Source organism: Crocodylus siamensis, chromosome 1 (assembly GCF_052110815.1).
Source record: "Crocodylus siamensis isolate JL-2025a chromosome 1, ASM5211081v1, whole genome shotgun sequence".
Classification (NCBI taxonomy): Eukaryota; Metazoa; Chordata; order Crocodylia; family Crocodylidae; genus Crocodylus; species Crocodylus siamensis.
In genome coordinates, this window is record NC_143395.1 from 95065946 (window position 1) to 95085828 (window position 19883).

Genomic DNA, 19883 nt, shown 5'->3' on the forward strand with positions numbered 1-19883 from the left:
ATGGGCTGCTGCTGCTGTTAGTGTTCCTTCCCCTCCCCCACAATAACACAGGCAGGGGACGAAGGTGGCACTGAAGACAGCGCGGTGGGAGGCTTTCTGCGTGGCATGGTGGCTGGCTCAATCTGCTTGCCACGGACCCAGCTTCAGCTCCAGACTTGGCCAGCAGCACTGCAAGAGCTGCTTGGGCCCCTGCCAGTGGCCTTGGTGGAAATTGGGTGGTGGGGGGGACATGCCCTCCCTACAAGTCACCCATGATTAGGGAGGGGGTGGCTTTTTCTGGTGGGGCTGCACTGCGGGTGGGAGCAGGGCAGGCTTAGCTGTGGGGGGTGGGTGGCAGAGGCCTGGTGGGGAGGGGTGGCTACAGGGGGCTAAGGTGAATTTTGGGGTGGCTATAGCCTCTCCAACCTCTCCCCTCCGTGCCACCCCTGATTAGGGACCTAAATTAAAGGCCTGGCAGCCCTGCTTTCTGTTGCTGACCAGCTGGGACACAAAAAAACATTTAAAACCATGGTCTTCACCTCCCCACTGATCAGGAGGGAGAAGAGAATCGGGGGTGGGGGGCTGGTTCATGAGGAAACCTGCAAAATCAGTGAGACTGGGGTGCACAGTGGCTCCTTTGGTTTTGCAGGTTCCCCTGGGCACCACCACAGAGATGGGAACAAAGTCAGCAGCACGCAGGCAGTGTCCCTGCATCCCTTCCTGCGCTCTCCTGACCCCACCCCTGGCGCCTGCCACCGTGCTTGGGGCAGTCGCTGCCCAGAGACAGAGAACGTGGGGCAGCAACTTCTGGCCCAGGAGCAAGCTAGGGAGGAGCCTCCCATTTCTATACATTAGGCTTTAAGCCCTAACACCTCTGTGGGTACTAAACCAGGGGTGGGCAATTATTTTGGGCGGAGGGCCGCTTACTGAATTTTGGCAATCCATTGAGAGCTGCAGGACAGTCAGCCCAGGGCAGATTAATATTAATTTTCTAAAATTTTTAGGGACCCCACAGGCTGGATAGAATGGCCTGGTAGGCCGCATCCAGCCCCTGGGCCACATCTTGACCACCCCTGGACTAAACCATGCCTGATGACGTTATCCTTGGGAACTCTTATGGAAAACTGCCTTCATGGACTCGGCTCCATGGTGTTTCCCTGATTTATTATTATCATTATCTATGGTGAAGGGGACCTGCTAAGCAGTTTGCCTGGGGCTGCCAGGAGTCTAGGTACGGTGCTGCTTGTGACCCACTTGGGTCACGACCCGCGGGCTGAAAAAAGCACGGCTTTAGATGATCTGGGAGGGTTTGGCTGGGGGTTGGAGTAGGGGCCCAAGGTGTCCCTTCCACTCCCACTTCTCCGTGACGGCGGCCCCGAGGGGCGGCCCCGGGACGCGGGCGGGCGCGGGCACGTGCCGGGCCCGAGCAGGTGAGTGGGCGGGGGAAGCGCAGCCAGTCCCCGAGCAGCCGCGGAAGAGCAGCGGCGTCTGCTCCACCTCCCGCCCCGGCCAGCAGCCGGAGCCGCGATGAGCCCGTCCTTCTCGCTGGCCGAGTGCGAGGTGCTGGGCTTTGACCTGGACCACACGCTGTGCCGCTACCGCCTCCCGCACAGCTCCCGGGTGAGTGCGGCCCGCAGCGCAGTGCAGCGTAGCGGGGCTGGGCCCGTGCCGGGCCGGGCTGCATTGGGCCCCGTGCTGGGCCGCCCCCGGGTGCCTGCGCTCCCGCCCTTTCTGTCCCCGGGAGGAGCCGTTCTCCCCCCCTCCTCCCCCGGCTGCCAGCCACTGAGCATGTGCCGGGGCGGGGGAAGCGGAGCGCTGCAAACATCCGCCTGCTTCTCGTCTCCCAGCTCTGCCCCGGGCGCTTCAGATGAGCGAGAGGCGCTCGGGCCCCCGAGGAGGCGGGCTGCTGCTGTCTGCCTTGCAGGCTCGTAGCACAGCGACCACTCCGGGCTCGGAGTGTGCTATCGGCGTGTGTGCGTCTACTCTTTAATGGATAACTTTTATGAACTAACTTTATACATACGCATGAATGATGCGTGCCCTGGAGGTCTGTGGGGCAGAGCAACTGCCCCAGGCGACCCCAGCGGTGGGGGTGGTGAGGGACGACTACCTGAAGCACCATCAATGCTTCTTTCGGGGGTGCTGTTAATCTCAGGGGGTGTGTGTGTGTGTGCGCGTGTGTGTGCATAATATATATATGCATATACATGTACGTGTGTTTATACAGAAATATGTTCATATATGTGCACAAGTATATGCATATATACACATATACATACGCATATGCACACCCACATGCATGCACACCCACATATACGCACATGCATGTATGTCTATATATATACACACATATATGCATATACGCACATATTTACATATACATGCACACATTTGTATGCATATACATATGTATGCTTTGTGTGTGTGCGTATATAATATATACACGTTTCTGTATATGTACACATATATGCGTATGTGCACAAGTATATGCATATACACATGTATACATGCACACCCATATGCATGCACACATGCACATATATGTCTATGCACACATGTATACGCACACACATGAATGTGTGCATGTATATGTAAATACATGCATATGCATGTGCATATACATTTATGTGTGTGTGTGTGTGTTTGTGTATATACGCACACACATGCATTCACAAACACATGCATAGAAAACTACGGTTAGAAGGGACCTCAGGAAGTCTAGCCCAACCACCTGCTCCAAGCAGGACCATCCCCAACTCTGTCATCCCAGCTAAGGCTTTGTCTAGCCCGGTCTTAAAAACCTCCAAGGATGGAGATGCCACCACCTCTGTGGGTAACCTGTTCCAGTGTTTTACTATCCTCCTAATGAGAGAGTTTTCCCTAATATCTAACCTAAACTTCCCTTGCTGCAGCTTGAGACTATTTCTCCTTGTTCTGTCACTGGCTATCACTGAGAACAGTCTAGATGCATCCTTGCTGTAACCACCCTTCAGGTAGTTGAAGGCTGCTATTAAATTCCCTCTCAGTCTTCTCTTCTCCAGATGAGGTCCCATTCTCTCAGCCCCTCTTCATAAGTCATGTGCCCCAGCTCCCTCACCATTTTAGTTGCCCTCTGCTGGACTCTTTCCAATTTGTCCCCATCCTTTCTGTAGTGGGGGGCCCATAACTAGACACAGTATTCCAGATGTGGCCTCACTAGTGCTGAATAGAGAAGGAGAATCAGCTGGCTATCCAGGGGTCAAACAAACCTGCAGAAGAAAAACTGGAGCAGTGCATTGATGGGGGGGGGGGGAAATAGGAAAAAAAAAAGCAAGTAGCACATACACAGGCACCGTGCGCCACTCAAACATGGAGCTGGGTGGCCGGGAGCCACGCTGTGGCTGGTGGCCAGGCTCCATGCAGAAAAATTGCTGTTGTTGCAGCCTCAGGAGGCCCCGAGAGCCCCAGGTAAGGCTGCTGGGGCCAGCCCAGTGCTGGCCCCAGCCTCTCCTACCGCACCTGGGCTAATTTGGCACGCACCAAAGCCTCACTGTACCACATGTGGTACAGACGTTCCCTAGGGACAAGTGCCGTCGATACTTGTCCCTAGGAAACCAAATGTCCACACTTGTGGACACAGACCCTGATTTCATCCCTACACACTGAAGGAATATTCTACTTCTCCATAGTTGTGTGTCTAAGTTTCCCCTTGTAAGATTTCTTTTTGTATTGTAGCTCACTGAAGAGTTCCCTGCTAAGTCATGCTGGTCTTCTGCCATATTTGATAGTCTTCCTGTGCATCAGGATGGTTTGTTCCTGTGGCATTAATAAGGTTTCTTTAACATACAGCCAGCTCTTCTGGACTATTTCCCTTTTCAGACAGGTATCCCAGTGGGTCCTGCCTGTCAATTCCCTGAGTGAATCCAAGTCTGTTTTTCCGAAGTCCAGGATCCTTATTTTGCTGCTCTCCTTCCGTCCTTTCCTTGGGATCCTGAAGAAAATCATCTCGTGGTCAGTGCTGCTTAGTTGCCATCCATTTCCACATTGACCACCAATTCTTCCCTGTTTGTGAGCAGCAGGTCAAGAAGAGCATGACCCCTAGTTAGCCTCTCCAACACTCAAACCAGGAAGTTGTCCCCAACGCTCTATAAAAACTTTCTAGGTTCCTGTGAATTGCTGTATTTCCCTCCCAGAAGATGTCAGGGTGAAGAGAACCAGGGCTTTTGATTGGGACACTTCTGCTAGCAGTTTGAAGAAAGCCTCATCCACTTTATTCTTCTAGCGTGGTGGTTTCTTGTGTATTTGGGCCTACTTTTTAAATACTGGGCTTGCCTTGTCTGCCAGTTGTATAGTTATTTTGTCTTCAGTAGCCAAAATGATACTGAGGAGTAAGGACTATTATTTGTTAGTAAACAAATTTAATGGAAGTTGAATGCTACTTTTGTCCTGTATATATGATCACGGTTTACTGGACTGATACTAACGAGGATCCAATAACAGCACCCCCATTGTACTCTAGCACCTTCTTCTTTTCCAGCAACTGAAGTAGTCAGGGAAGTCGGAAGCTTTTCACTACGAAGCTGCTTCTGCTTCTGGTGCATTATGAAAGAATGAGGTGTGATCCATAACAGAGGGCAGGAGTATAAGGCACCCAAATTGCAACTCCCAAGAGGCACTGACGAGCCATATTGTATCAATATAGTTGATGTCATTCTTTTATCTTTCCAACAGAACATTGCTATTTGCTATGAAGCGAGCATACTTTTTTGTGAAATACTTGTTTAGTTAAACAATCCACCATTTGTAGAAATTCCATTTTGACACAAACTTTTCAAAAAGCCCTTCTTCCACCTTCAGTAAGTTCTGCCCAAAGTAAATCTTTCTGGCTCTGTGGAATGTATAGTTGACAAAAAAATCTATGTATGTTTAAATATGATATACTACTACTGTATCAGTTAACATGGTGTACTTAGTAGGCCTTGTCTACTAAGATTACATGGGGCAGCATTTGGCTTTGGATCCTTTATCTGAATAGAAATAATGTAGCAAAATGTTAGAATTCAGTCTACTGTAACGTATAGATCTTGGTAATTTTTGTTTACTTCTTGATACTTCACCCTCCCCCAGCATATATATTAAACAGTAATTTCATTGTGTGTGTTAAGCATGGGAATTGGAAATTGATTAAAATTGAGTTTATATATGTATGGGTAAATTGTACTTCTTTTACAGGCATTGTCCATTATATTTAATAGGTAATCTGGATTTGCTGCCATTTCTTGTCTATAATACTTTTTTTTCCTAATTTCTAGCTAATATATGACAGTTTTGCTCAGTACCTGGTAACGGAAAAGGGTTATGATAAAGACTTGCTGACTGTAACTCCAGAAAACTGGGATTTTTGGTAAGTATTTTAAAAACAGAATCAAAATTTAATTTCTAATTCCAATTTGTATGGATCTTGCAAAATAATTTCTTGATATTGCTATGGTTGTGAGATCCAACACAGAAACTATACACAGTCATTTATATGTTTAACTTGAAATGCAGACTTGAATCTTTATCTGCCATGTCCCAAAAAAGTGCTCAGATCACTGGGCCATAGGGTCAGTCTCTAAGGGTTTTGATCATTGGCACTTTATTTGAATTGTTCTTTTTTGGTGGTTTGTTGTCATGACTAGTCCCAGGTAGGATTCTGTGTTTTAATTGCTTTTAGCTCGATTTTTAAAACTTTAACTTTTATTTTTAATAATAAAGGTTGATGAAAGTCAACGTCTCTTTCTCTCTCCTAAATTGACTGATTAATATTAATTATTTATATAAAATAGAATAGCTGCAACAGGAGAACTTGGAAAGGTGCACCCCAGAATAGCCAGTGGTCCGATGGGCTGGGTTCCCTCACTGAATTCTGGAAGTTGGAATTCAAAAGCCTATTCTTAATGAAGCAGAATGGGGATTTGATCCTTGGTCTCCCACTTTTCAGCCCTAATCTATTGACTGTTCTCGGCAGTGGAGTTATGGTGATAGCATTTCTCTCTCCTCTCTCTCTCCCTTTTCCCTTGTCTCTATTTCCCTTTTCCCTTGTGTCCTTTCTCTCCTTCTTTCTTTCTTTCTCTCTCTCTCTCTCTCTCTGTCTTCTCCCTGTGTTCTCTCCTCTTTCCCTCTCTCTTCTTTCTCCTCTTTCCCTCTCTTTTTTCTCTCTCTCTCATTTTCACTACGTATTTCATCCTTGCCGAAATGGATAGGTGTTCCATGGAAAGGTTTTGTTTTTATAGATCAACATTTATTTTTTTCTGATGAAAAACCATTTTGTCAGAACATTTCCAATCAACTGTAATTTCAACCTGTGCTCTCCAAGCAGTGTATTTATACCAGGCTGTTATTTCTAATGAGTTACCTGAGACCTACAAATACTTTGTAGTAGCACATATATAGGCCTCGGTCCTGTAAGCTGATGCATGCCGGTTGATTCCTGTAGTTACGTGTAGCTTCACAGAAGTCTACAGGCCTTTGCATGGACATAGGAGTCCATTTTGTGGATCAACCAGAAAGGCTTGTCCTCACCATTACAGTTTCCCAGCACACATCTGTTTAAGCATAGCTTGGCCAGTCTACAACCATTTATCCTGCAGGAGTGCTCCAAATCCCTGAGTATGTAAGTGAGAGGCAGCTCCAGGCTTGTCTTTAGAAGGCACTCTCAGCATACTGGAGACCAAGAGCAGGGCTGAAGGATGAGCCGAGAATAGCCTCACTTGTTTATTTCCTCTGTGGTTTGGAGCATAGCTGCAGACATGTATTGGCAGGGTATGCTCAAAATATGCAGGTGCTGGGATCCACTGATACTGTAGTAGAGGTAATCATATGGCCTGCATGTAGCTGTACATTACTTTGTGATGGTTCAGAACTCCTAGTTGGTCTCATCCCACTCTACTCCTACCTTACTCCTACCTATCTGGTAATGAAGGATGGAAATCGCACTGATCTCATTAAAAAAAAATAAAGCCACCATTCTAGTTGTTAAAGTCCAGAAACTGCAGATTTTTTTCAGAATCTAATTATATAGTAAATTTGGCATTACATTTCCAATCCTTAACTCCCTCAATTCTGCAAATTGTTTACTCAGCTTTTTTCCCCTATGTGAAACTTCAGGTGTCTCTGAAACAGTTTCATCATTATGTGAAACAGTTGAAATATTTCTGAAACATTTCCAGATAAATGAGATGTACCTGTTGTCTTCTTCTCTGTTGAGCTACAATTAAACTTTCAAAGGTATCCTTTTGGTACTTTAGGTAGTCTTTTCATGTGTTCTGGGGATTGGGGGGGGCACTTAAATTAGCGTGGCTCTCAGGAGCCACTCCAATTAAAGTGCTGTCAGCATCTTGTGTATTCAGCAGTCCTGCCCTTGAAAATGGTGGAGAGGGTGCTTTAATTAAAGCTTGCTGAATGAGCTTTAGTTAAACTGCCCCTGCTGCCATTTTCAATTGCAGGGACATTGAATATGTGAGAGGCTGAGGCTGCTACAGCGTGCTAATTATCATGGTCTGGCAGACTCGATTAATTGAGTCTCCTCTGATATGCTGTAATTACAGCACATTTGGACAGGCATTCTACATGTATGCAGGCACCCTTAGTTGTTAGGACTTCTTGAGTTTAACTCAATTGATTGAGTTTAGCCGGTAGCAAGACCAAGTTGTCCACATGTTTGGCTCTACCGGCCAGATGAAGGATGTGGGGATGGACTGCAGGTTGGATTGGGCTGTGTGCTGCCCCTGAGTGCCAGGATCAGGCCCTGGGGCAGTATGGGGCTATGTTTGCAATCCCAGCCAGGTGGAGGCTGTTCAGGGGTCCCATGCCTAGTTGGGATCAGGTTCCAGGGGCTGTGCAAGCAGTATAGCACATAAGGCCAAGGCCCATGGGCTCCCCACAGGACCTATGGGGAGCCCCATAGATCAGATTCCATGGTGTTGGGGGCCATAGGCCAGATTAGGCCCCACAGATAAGATTACATGGTGTCCCCACAGGCCAGGGATTGAGCACCTCTGATTTATATCACTTTTCATCACGAATAGTTAGATTTGTTTTCCTTAATGTTAAAAAGTGTCTAAATACACCTGCTTGATTGTGAAATTTTGGCCCTGATCCTCCAAACCTTTACAATGGCTACATACACATGGAATATGGAAGTACATGAATGATTACAATATTATTTTTATTTGTAGCTAAATTGTGTACTAATTCCAGATGCATATTGTTGAGATATGCTTGATTATGTGTCAGACTATATTTGAGGTGTAATGTCTTTTCTTCCTTTTTTTCTCCTTTTTAAATCTAATTAATTTTTAGCTGTAAAGGCTTGGCTTTGGATCTAGAAGAAGGGAACTTCCTTAAACTTGCAAAAGATGGAACAGTTTTGAGGTAATAATGCTGAATTTTCCTGTTAGATGTCTGTAAAGTTATTTTCTTTAAAAAAACCCAGTATCTCAGTATAATTATGGTGCAATTACTATCCTAAATTGAATTCATTCTTAAGTTTAAATGTCAAGTGCTGCACGTACAATTTGTGCTGAATCTGTTTTTAATATTACATAGGTAACTATAACCATTTGGTGGCCTGTCTATTTTAGTTGCTATTGTGGAACACAGCACTCCATCATGATATCTATGATTTGCTACTTAGTGCTGTAAAAGTATTTATTTTTCAGTGCTCAGAGGTTGAATGGTTACAATTTTTTAAGTTAATTTTGTTCTTATTCTCCAGTATTGCAAGATACTATAAAGCATACAAATAATAGTCCTGCAAAAATTAAAGCACAAGTTTAACTTTCTGTTCCCTGAGTACAGGCAGTTCTTGACTTAAGATGTTTTGAGTTATAATGTTTTGCACTTACAACATTTATAAATTAACACCCTGCTTCAACTTTATGACATCAGTTTTGACTTTACAATGCTTGGTTTGATGCAATGCTACGCCAGTGACAAGTTTGCTGCGTTGCTTGTCTCCCTGGAGGACATCTGTCCAAACTTCCTTGGACACTTTCTTTAAGAAAGCAGACAAGACTCCAGAAGAACCTGCAGCCGAGACTCCTGAGAAGACTCCAGCCAAAAATCCTTCAAAAAATCCAGCCAAGAGCCTTTCAAAAACTCTAGCAGTCACCTCAAAGAAGTCCTCCCAAATCAATATGATTGCTATTTAGAATATAAATACATTAAAGTAGCTATATTACTCATTTTTAATTGATCAAGTACAAAATTCTGGGGTATTTTTAGTGAAAATAGGGTATTGGGCCTTGTTTCAGGGACCAGTCCCCCATTTATAACATTGTTTTTTTATGAGAAAATTGGTTCCAAGTTACAACGGTTTGACTTAAGACGCGGTTTTCAGGAACCAATTGTATCGTAAGTCCAAGGACTGCCTGTAGTCTCCTTAGACCCACTGGAAGTCATTTTTCTTTATTTTGCCTAAAAGTAAAATATTTGCATTTTTTTCCAATTTTTTTCATTTATATTGTTTCACTACCTGTTCTATGTTACAAAGAAAGCATATATGCATTGTTGCACCACAGTTGCACCACAGTTAAAAAAGAACAGCTCAGAGAAAGAGCAGTAAGTTAGTATGCTTAGATTTTACTTACCATAGAATAAGAGGGTAGAAACTGGAGGTTACTATGGAGCAGATGACAGCTGTAAAGTGGATAGTACAGTGGAATCTTTAAAGCGAAATTCCTTAGATGAAAAAGTAGAATTTATAGTCTTATTTCCAAGACAGCATAGTCAGATTTATAAGGGAATCTCTGGGTCATGAGAAGGTCAAGTGTGACATGGTCAAGTACACTCCTCCCTTTCCCCCAGCAAATTTGAGTGGAAGTAGGAGAGGAAACCAACCCATGGCCCAACCCTGTAGTTGATTATTGCATAATTCTATGCATAGTAGGAAATTAGAATGAGATTAGCATTTTTAACTGTGACAAAATATATTAACTAGGGCAAGCCATGGTACGAAGAGCATGACTCCTGAAGAGATCTTGGAGACTTATGGAAGGAAGGAATGGAAGCACTTTAAAACAGTCAGTGGAATGATCTCCCGTACAGGTATTTGAATCTCTTTTACTTGGATTTTATGATCTTGGAAACTTTTCTAACCACTGCAGGACTCATTAGGGTAACACAGTCTATTTTAAACAGTTTTTGATGTTAGAAAAAGATAAAACAAGTTGCTGGCTTGTGCATTGGTAATGGAATGTGTAGCTTTTCATCTCAGTTTCTTGGGTTCAAATAAAAACCCAAGTCAGCAATGGATGGAAGCGGTCAATAATGGACGGAAGCTGTTTGCTCCATGTAAAACATATTGATAATCTTAGTCTAATCTGTTTGTAAAGGCTAATGCTCAAATGCATTTCTTAATCACTGAAAAATTAAGTTGGCCTCCTTTGTGAATGTTAATTTTATACAGCATATGAAACTAGTCAGCAAAATGTAAGAACTTGAAGGATCAAAGCCATAAGCCACATGCATAACTCTATTGTGTGAGATGTTCCAAGGGAGTATCTAGGATTGTTTAGCATGGCATCTGTGTGGTTCTCTGCAGGACTGGAGTCCTAGGGTGAGATTCTGTCTTGGTTTTCCAGGAGGCCCAGCATAGAACTCTTAGACTACACAGAGGCAATGTTTTCATGTTTCTGCCTATAGTTGTTCCAGGGATAGAAAACCCTCCTGGGCAATTTCAATAGGGTGTAAATTATAGGAAGCTGCTTTAATTTTCAAAGTGCTACTTCTGGTAATCCTATTCCTGTCTTGATTTTATGTCAGGATTTGTATGGAGCACCTTGAAGGTGTGCATCATAATTCTGTTTCTGATTTCTTGCATTGGAGGGATCTTTCTCTGCCCGACTTCATTGATTTTACAGTGTATGACACAAGTCTGGTCTCTTTTACCCACCATGCAAAGCTGAGTGTCAGAGTGAGAACTTCACCCTGTGGCCTTTAAAATTTTAATTTAATCAAATATTCAAAATCTCACTGATTTGACCCAGAACCGCAATTTTCTTTCCCTACTGAATGAGGAAAAAAAATGAGTAAAAAGTAAATTAAGTTATACAAGAAAAGTAACATAGTGTTACCCAATTTTAAATATTCAATGTCTATTCCTAGTTAAAATTCCAGTAGAGAAATTTATAGTAAATGTAAATGTGTATTTTATTTGGAGGGGGAAAAAACCCCTACAACATTAAAACAAACTTTTTTTCTTTTTCTTTTTTTGTAGCTAAATATTACTTCTATGATAACTATTTTGACCTACCAGGAGCCCTTCTTTGTGCAAGGATTGTTGATATCTTAGACCAGGTAAGAATTATGTCATTTGAAGGAGACAAATATATTGTAATTTTTTCATCCCTCCCATTCCTAAATATGTTCAAGTGTGGGGTAAGAATTGTGATGGATAGTCATGACTTTCACGTGGATATTCAAAGAAGTGAAATTTAATCTGAGTTGGAATTCTTCATTCCAATTTTACATGGTATATTTGAAATAAAAAAGTTAAATGGTGTGGCCAAAATGTACTCATTCACCAGCAGAGGGAACTAATAACTAGTACAAAAGTAGCAAAGCATTCATCTCCCTTAAATGTTATCTTCTTTTGTAATGAAATGGCATGTTTAAAACTAGTTGGAAATTGAAATATTTGTAAAGGCATGGAAAAACAGATAAATTACAGCAAGGTAATAAGAGATGTGGATTTACTGTGTCTCGGTAGAGGGACTGCTGTCTGCACCTTGATTTATCTTTTGCTTACTGCGGGGTCAGAGGATGCAAATGAATAGTTACCTTGGAGCCACAGATGGCACAACAGATTTGCATTCCTTTTTTGACACTGTAATTCCTTTGCTTGTAATACCCTAACTCTTCCAGTTTAAGGGATTGTTAACAATGATGGATTGCTAAATGAGTTCAGAAGGTTTAAATCTTCAGATAGTAAACTTTATGATGTACATGGAATTAGATCTGTAAAGATGAAATATCTTTTCAGTTTGCAAATACTAATCAAAAGAACAGATTAAGTTCTACTGGCAAAACTTGTTATTGCAGTTAGGGCCTTCTTACATGGTAATTTTAGGGAGCTTCTGGAGCTCTTCAACCCTGAACTGGCCCTAGGTTAACATCTTTAAGTGGCTTAAGTATCCATTATGTGGCTCTAAGTTTTGCCACTCCAGGATAGTATTATCTCTGATCTGCACTACCCAGCTCCTGTTCCATTAAAGTGTAACCACTCCCCACAGTTGTGCTGCTCAAGTTGAAGTCTTTCAGTATCTCCTTCACTGGCCCTTTTCCCACGTGGTATTTCTGTGCACAGCTGAAGATTGATAGATTCATAGATTGTAAGGCTGGAAGGGACCTTGCAAGATCGAGTCCAGCCCCCTGCACTAAGCAGGAAAGGTAACTGGGGGTCAGGTGACCCCAGCAAGGTGACTGTCTAGTCTCCTCTTGAAGATTTCCAGGGTAGGTGATTGCACCACCTCTGGAGGAAGCTTATTCCACAGTATGGACACCCTGACTGTGAAGTTTTTCCTAATGTTGAGCCTGAATCAATCTTCCAGGAGTTTGTGGCTATTACTCCTGGTGTCCCCCTTGAGTACCGTGGTGAAGAGTTGCTCACTGAGCCCTTGATGTACTCCCCTTGTGTAGCAGTAAGCTGCTACCAGGTCTCCTCTCAGCCTTCTTTTCCTCAGGCTGAAGAGTCCCAGATCCCTCAGCCTTTCCTCATATGGCTTGCCTTTTAAGACTCTTATCATATGGGTGGCTCCTCTTTGGAATCTAACAAGGATGTGGACAAGCTTGAAAAATCGTGGTGCCAAGAACTGGATGCAGTACTTCAGCTGTGGTCTCACCAGTGCTGATTAGAGCAGAAGAATCACCTCCTTGGTTTTGCTGGAGATGCATCAGTTGATGCATGCCAGAGTATTATTTGCCCTACTGGTTACAGCATCACACTGCTGGCTCATGTTCATACTGTGATGGAGACAGCTTGAGGCAGGTCTGTGCTGGTGGAGAGTATGGCGGGGGGCGTGAAACACTGAACTCATTAGTGAAAGGAAAAGATTTATTTGCAATGAAAAACTGGAGCTGGTGTGCCAGGGAGCTGCTGCAGGGTGGGCAGAGTGTGGGCGAGCACAAGAGAAAGAAGAAAGCCACGTGAAAGCACAAGGGGGCTCTGGCACTGGCTCTGCTGTATGGCCCAGTAAGATACGGACAGCTCCATCAAAGCTTGACCCGGGGTCTTTGAGCTGCACTGCCCTGCTGGTTTCCTCCTGCTGTACCGTGCCATGGCTGTTGGGAGCATTTAGCAGCTCTGGTGTTGGCGATGGTGGGGTTGAGGGGAAGGGGTGTGGGAGGGAGGAGGAGGACAGGCAGGGGGAAGGTGGTTATTCATCATGGTGAGCCACAAGCATGCTGCCAACGTTTGCAATGGACTCTGGGAGAGGCAGATGACGTTGCTGGGAGGAAATGCGGGGCAGCATGGTGCAGTGCTCCCAGGCAGGGCAGCAACAGAGCCATCGGTGCCTTGCCAGGCTGGGCAGCAGAACCAGTACCATGCTGTGGTTGGTGGGAGCATTTAGCATCCCTGGCAGCATGGGGGAGGAGGAGAAGGGGAAGATGCTGCTTTGTCACTGCAAGCCACCAGCATGCAGCCTATGCCCACTCTTGTTCCAGGGAAGACAGGTGACATTGACATTTACGTGTTCCCTCCTCTCCCCACAACCTTATCTCTCACACCCCTGCCTGTAGAGCAGGGATAGAAGCCTGTCCTGGCTCACCATGCCCACACATCAGACCTCATCGTAGAGTTGTGCAAGTGGGAAACAGTCAGAGATTTTTATCCTTAAGGTGTAACTGCTCCAAACTCCAATAAGCCAATCAACATTTGTGTGGCTTACAATGTAAGATGTAACAAGGCCCTGACATAAAAACAGAGAATTTTACTCAGATGAGGTTATAGGACAATGTTTCCTAAATGCTTCCAGAAGTTTTAAAGAAAATGGTAGATGACATTACAGTTATCTGTACATGGGTCCTGAATATGCTTTAGTGTGAGAGAGGCATTTTGCATTGCGGCACTGTGAAGACACTTCTGTGTAGGCCCAGAAATAGAACTGTACAGACCTTGGAAGCTTTATAATTGGACACTAGAGAACCTATTGAGTTAAGAACAGCACAGTAACTATTTAAGTTTGTAGTAGTTATTGAAAATTTGAAATTATATTCCTGAAAGATTTCCATTTTATTACTTGACTACTTTTATCCCAGCTTCATATTGTAGATGGTTAATGGTTCAGTTTGATGAAAAGATAGTAAAATTAATGTTTAAACCCAGATTGCTGAATCTCTTATTCTTGGTTTAGGTAGTCAGAGCACAGGTTGAGGATTTTTTTCCATCACTGTTTCTAGGCTACTGGTGTGCAACTTGAAAGCAATTCATAGATTCATAGATGTTAGGGACAGAAGGAACCTCAATAGATAGAATCTGAACCCGTGCATAGGCAGGAAAGTGTGCTGGGTTCAGGTGACCCCAGCTGGATGCCTATCTAACCTCCTCTTGAAGACCCCCAAGGTAGGGGAGAGCACCACCTCTCATGGGAGCCCATTCCAGATTTTGGCCACTCTAACTGTGAAGTTAATGTCCAGTCTAAATCTGCTCTTTGCTAGCTTATGGCCATTATTTCTTGTAACCCCCAGGGACGCCTTGGTGATTAGGGCCTCACCAATTCCCTTTTGCACCCTCATGATGAATTTATAGACAGCCACAAGGTCACCTCTCAACCTTCTCTTGCGGAGGCTGAAGAGGTCCAGGTGCCGTAGTCTCTTCTCGTAGGGCTTGGCCTGCAAGCCTTTAACCATACAAGTGGCCTTTCTCTGGACCCTCTCCAGGTTATCCACATCCCTCTTGAAGTGTGGCGCCCAAAACTGCACACAGTATTCCAACTGCGGTCTGACTAATGCCCGATAGAGTGGAAGTATCACCTCCTTGATTCTGTTTGTCATGCATCTGCTGATGCATGACAAAGTGCAGTTAGCTTTGCTGATGACTTCATCACACTGACGATTCATGTTCATCTTGGAGTCCACTAGGACTCCGAGATCCCTTTCCGCTTCCGAGATCCCTTTCCGCATAGAGGGGACTTGATATTATCATAGAGAAATAGGGTTTGAAGGAACCTCTATGTAAGACATATAGTCCATCTTCCAGCCCAAGACATTTGTACCATTCTGTACAAATTCATTATTTAACTCCCAAAATGACAGTCAGCCCGAACGCAACAGAAGACTTAACACTCAATCTTGCCTTGGGTAAAGCAGGGGAACCACACAGCCAACGTCCTGCTACTGCAGATATGAAGCTGCAACCTACTGTAAAGGTTGTTAATATATGCTCGAGAGATCCCTGGAAGAGGACCGTGACCCCTGCTACAGAGGAAGACAAAAACCCTGCAGTCCATACCAGTCTGGCCATGGGGTGAAATTCATTCCTGATCCCAAATATAGCAATCAGTCTGACTCTGAACAGAGGGGTAAGACCCTCTAGCCAGGATCCTCTGGGTTTAAGGCCTAGTAGGGGTATTGGCACACCACAGTCAAAATCCCCAGACTTGGCAGCAGCCAAAACCCAGTGCTTATCATGGTCCTTGCACATTTTCATGGGGGACCTACCAAACTTGCTGTTTCTGCAAAAATTGCAAAATTGTGAATTTGGGAGGTCCCTAACTGTTACCAGTTGTTACTGGCATGGATGATGCTCTTGCTCTGAAGCATGAGCTCCTAATTCAATTGCAGAGGTTGGAAAATGACTTGTCTGAGAGGACAGGAGGTTCGTGGCCAAGTTGGGTACTGACCCCCTCAGCCCCAATCTACAGGATTATTCATCTTCTCTTTCAAAATTATTCTTCCAGTTAAAAACCTGGAACAACTAATATTTGACATACTCATTGAATTCTTTTGACCCTTACAGCATGACAGTCAAAAAAAATACGAATTTTGGAAGGACGTGGTTGCTGCTATACAACATAATTATAAAACCTCAGCTTTTAAAGGTAAGTGAGTTCATTAAAGACAGGCTTTATTACAGGATTCCTTAAATATATACTTGCCAAAGTAATTTTGGTTTGTTTTATTCAACACAACTTTTAAAATTGGTTGTTGTTAGAGAAATGTGTATTCTGTATACGAGATAAATATTTATGCTGGAATGATTGCTGTGAGTGCTTAATTTGCCTTCAGTTTAAATGGTAAGCATTTTAATGTATGTAACGGTAGCAGTTACGGTATGCTACCATAATGAATTCGTTTTTAGCTTTTTTTCTTATGATTGGGCTGGAAGGTGGATGTTCTTATATCAAGCTTGGACACTGTTGTCTCCAGATGTGTATAATCGGCAAGACTAACATTGCTTATGAAATATTGAGGGAGTATTTTGCAAACCAAGGTTTTCAGTAGACCCTTTTTAGCTCTCAAGTTTGGATTACTATTTCTTAAGTGATAGGAAGCTTTTATTATGAAAGATTGTTCCTTTGTAACATTTTATAAGGATGTCGGAAAATGCTTTTTATTATTAAACAAAAAACACAAATCCCCTCGCACTGTGGTTCCAGTTTATAGGAACTAAAAGGAGTTCAGATATTTTATACAGTTTGACCTGTAAAATGTGGTATATACACTTTTCTGTTCCCCTCTATATATTTTCCATTGAGGCATAGACAGGATTAGGTACTTCTGAGACCCTATAGAAAGTATCACGTATAAAAAGAAAACCATGAAATATCTTGCTGACATCAAAGAAATAAAATATTCTTTTAATTAGCAGCCACTGTATTTCTGCAGAGCATATGTTAATTTTTGAATGGTATAAGGTTTTGCTTCCAGAGAATGATGATGGTGTACAGTTCTGTTACAAGAGAAACTATATGTAGATAGTATTTAAGTATCCAGAAGGCTAACTTTTGAAGCTTTGTCTCCAAACTTTTGTTTAATAGTTATGTAAATAGTAATCTGCACGTGAAAATGCTTTTTTATATGTGTAAGCATGTGCATTTACAAACTAATTTCTGACTAAAACTTATTTTTGTCATAATCCTGTCAGAGATGGTGCTTATTTTAGTACACATGCTTCTCTTTTATGTGTGTCACAGGGAACAAACAAAAGTTGTATACAATAAGTGGAAATAGCAGTTACAGACTGAGAGTCATGTAGATATTTTGGATCAGAGTTCTATAAAATTGGAATTTCTAAAAAAATGTTCTTATACTGTATACAACTTAACATAGCAGAAAATTATGATAAATGATTATGTAATGTCTCCCAAAATGGCAGTCAACCCCAACACAGCTGCATTACAGGAGATGTAAACAAACAGGGAAGCCAGCGGTATGAGGTATTGTGGTTCCATTTTCAAATCAAAATATTTCAGTTTGTGGCCATTCATTTTTCATTTACTGTAGAAACAAAATGACTTTTCTGAAAAAAATTAATTGAAAATTCAGTTTCAGTGGGAAGCAATTTGGCCAGGGTTTAATTGGGAGACTGCTTTCTATCTCAGTTACATGGGGGCGCGGTGAGAGAGAGAAAGAGAGAGAGACACTTTCTTGTAATATTATTTAGACTTGAATATCGTAAATTGTAAGAAATGCTACTTTGTGTTTTGTAGTATGGCATTCATGTTCAATTGCTATGTTTAAAATCTGTTCTTGCAAAAAAATTAGCATTTTTTCCTGTTGTTTAATGCAATTGATATCAGTTCAGCTTTAACTTTATGGGCTCATCTACATGTCGCACAACGACGACATAGCAATCATGTGTGTTTACATGTGAGAGCCGGCTATGTTGCCGTAGCCGTGCACTCCCTGGGTATAGTATGCTGCTATGGTGACAGCAGCGAAATCTAACTGTGTGCTGTATGGCTTACCAAAGAAAGTACTAAGGAGATATGGTGTACAAAAGGAAGTAGTGAAACATGTACCGTAGCAACATCACTGCATGACAATGAGTAGATGCACCCTATGTATCCTAAATGTGGACCTCAGAAAGAGATGTTAAGGCAAACAAGCAGGCAAAAAAATTCTTATTTCTTACTCATTTTTGCTGATGGTTGTTACTATGTGTGCCTTGGCAAGGTACGATTAAACCCAGATGTCTGTCTAGATCACCATCATGCTGAATCTCAGTATTTTATAATCTTTAATTAATAAGCAAAAACTTTTCTTTGGGAGTTAAGAGTGAATTACTTGATTTGATTACAGAGTTTCAAAAAAAGTAGGTGTATTTTTTAAATATTGAAAAATTGTGAAGAGAAGTGAATCCTAGATTTAGCTCTGAAAGTGGTGACAAGGTGGTGCTGAGCAGATACATTTGATACAGTCTGATTTTCTTTTCTGCCTCCACTTTGTTTCTCCTGAACTCTCCAGCTGGAACCCCTTTTGAGGTTCTCCACGTATCTCTGGTCCCCCTGGGGATACTAAACTTACTGTTTCTGCACTCTGCATTTAAAAGTCCTGTCACTGTGGAGGAAATGTTGCAAAATGCAAATCCTGAAAGCTTGAATTGCAGCAACTCATTAAAAAAAAATTAAAGCTATTCCTTTGATTTTGTAGGTGGATCAGGTAACTCATGGTTTTTGAACATTTGCTATATAGTAGAGGTGCCCCGATTCATTGGTTCAATATTGGATCGGTACCGATATAAAGAAAATTGAGTGTATCAAAATTGGCCTGATGTGTCCAATAATTTATCTAATAAACACCCGTGTGTGTGCAGCCGCAGCTGCAGTGCAGCATGTAGGCAGCGAGGAGCACTGCAGGGTAGCATGGGGAGTTGTGGTAAGTCTGGTGTAAGGGAATGGGGGGACAAATCAATGCCCTCCGCAGTGAGGAAGGGAGTGGGCCTGGGAAAGGCGCCACCTAGCTGGGGCAGGACAGGGTGTGGGGCAGAGCTCCAGCTTGTCCGGGGGCGTGGGGATGGGGGGAGTGGCTCATGCTGCTGTGTGCACTCTGCAAGGACATGGTAGCAGGGGGTGTGCCTCTGGATCTGTGTGGCACACAGGTAGGGTGGGCTGTGGCTGTGGGCTGGAGCCGGGGCTGCACGGGGTTCTTCTTGGTGCAAGTGGGGGGCTCAGCCGGGGCTGCATTCGGGGCAGGCAGCTGTGGCAGCACTGGGAAGGGGGGTATGGGGGACTATGGTGAAATTTGGGGTCGCTGCAGCGCCCTTCCATCACTGCTGCCAGCCCCACGTGCAGCCCTGGCCAGGCCTCTGCCCCCACCACACACACTGGGAAGAGCCCTGTGCAGCCCTGGCTCCAGCCTGCAGCCCACCTCATCTGTGCCCTGCGCAGCTCCAGGGCCATCCCCCCGTGCCCTCCCGGGGTGCATGCAGTAGCAGGAGCAACCCCCTTCCATGTTCCCTGGATGAACCATGGCTTTGTCCTGCACCCTGCCCTGCCCTGCCCCGCACCAGGTGGGCAGCCTCTGTCCCAGGCCCAGGCCTAAGCTCAGCCCCACTTCCTCCCTTACTGCGGAGGCCATTGATCTACATCCCCTCACATGCCTTTTCTCCTCTCTCCCCTTCCACCAGAACAGGCTTACCAGCTGGACACAACTGTATTGGAAATCAGACTGGTATCAGCTGATATGCCTCCTTAAAAATCGGCTATTGGTATCGGCCCCCAAAATCTCTATCAGTGCACCCCTACTGTGTAACCTTTTGGTTTGCAGAGGTGATATGTGTAAATTTCATAGATTTCATAGACATTAGGGCTGGAAGGGACCTCGGGAGATCATTGAGTCCAGCCCCCTGCCCAAAGGGCAGGAAGTCAGCTGGGGTCATAGGATCCCAGCAAGATAAGCATCCAATTTACTCTTGAAGGTGTTCAATGTAGGTGCTTGAA

The 19883-nt window shown here is 43.8% G+C and overlaps 1 protein-coding gene across 1 annotated transcript in view; it reads left to right on the top strand.

Annotated features, from left to right (window-relative positions):
* Nucleotides 1-1428: 1428 nt before the first annotated feature.
* The window catches only part of NT5DC1 (5'-nucleotidase domain containing 1), a 262954-nt gene continuing 244499 nt past the window's right edge, over nucleotides 1429-19883 (top strand). Inside the window, exons 1-6 of the mRNA XM_090038356.1 lie at nucleotides 1429-1599; nucleotides 5271-5362; nucleotides 8302-8373; nucleotides 9941-10047; nucleotides 11219-11298; nucleotides 15959-16040. Of these exons, the coding sequence (XP_089894482.1) occupies nucleotides 1507-1599; nucleotides 5271-5362; nucleotides 8302-8373; nucleotides 9941-10047; nucleotides 11219-11298; nucleotides 15959-16040 (526 nt within the window). The 5' untranslated portion in view covers nucleotides 1429-1506. The remainder of the gene's footprint in view (nucleotides 1600-5270; nucleotides 5363-8301; nucleotides 8374-9940; nucleotides 10048-11218; nucleotides 11299-15958; nucleotides 16041-19883) is intronic.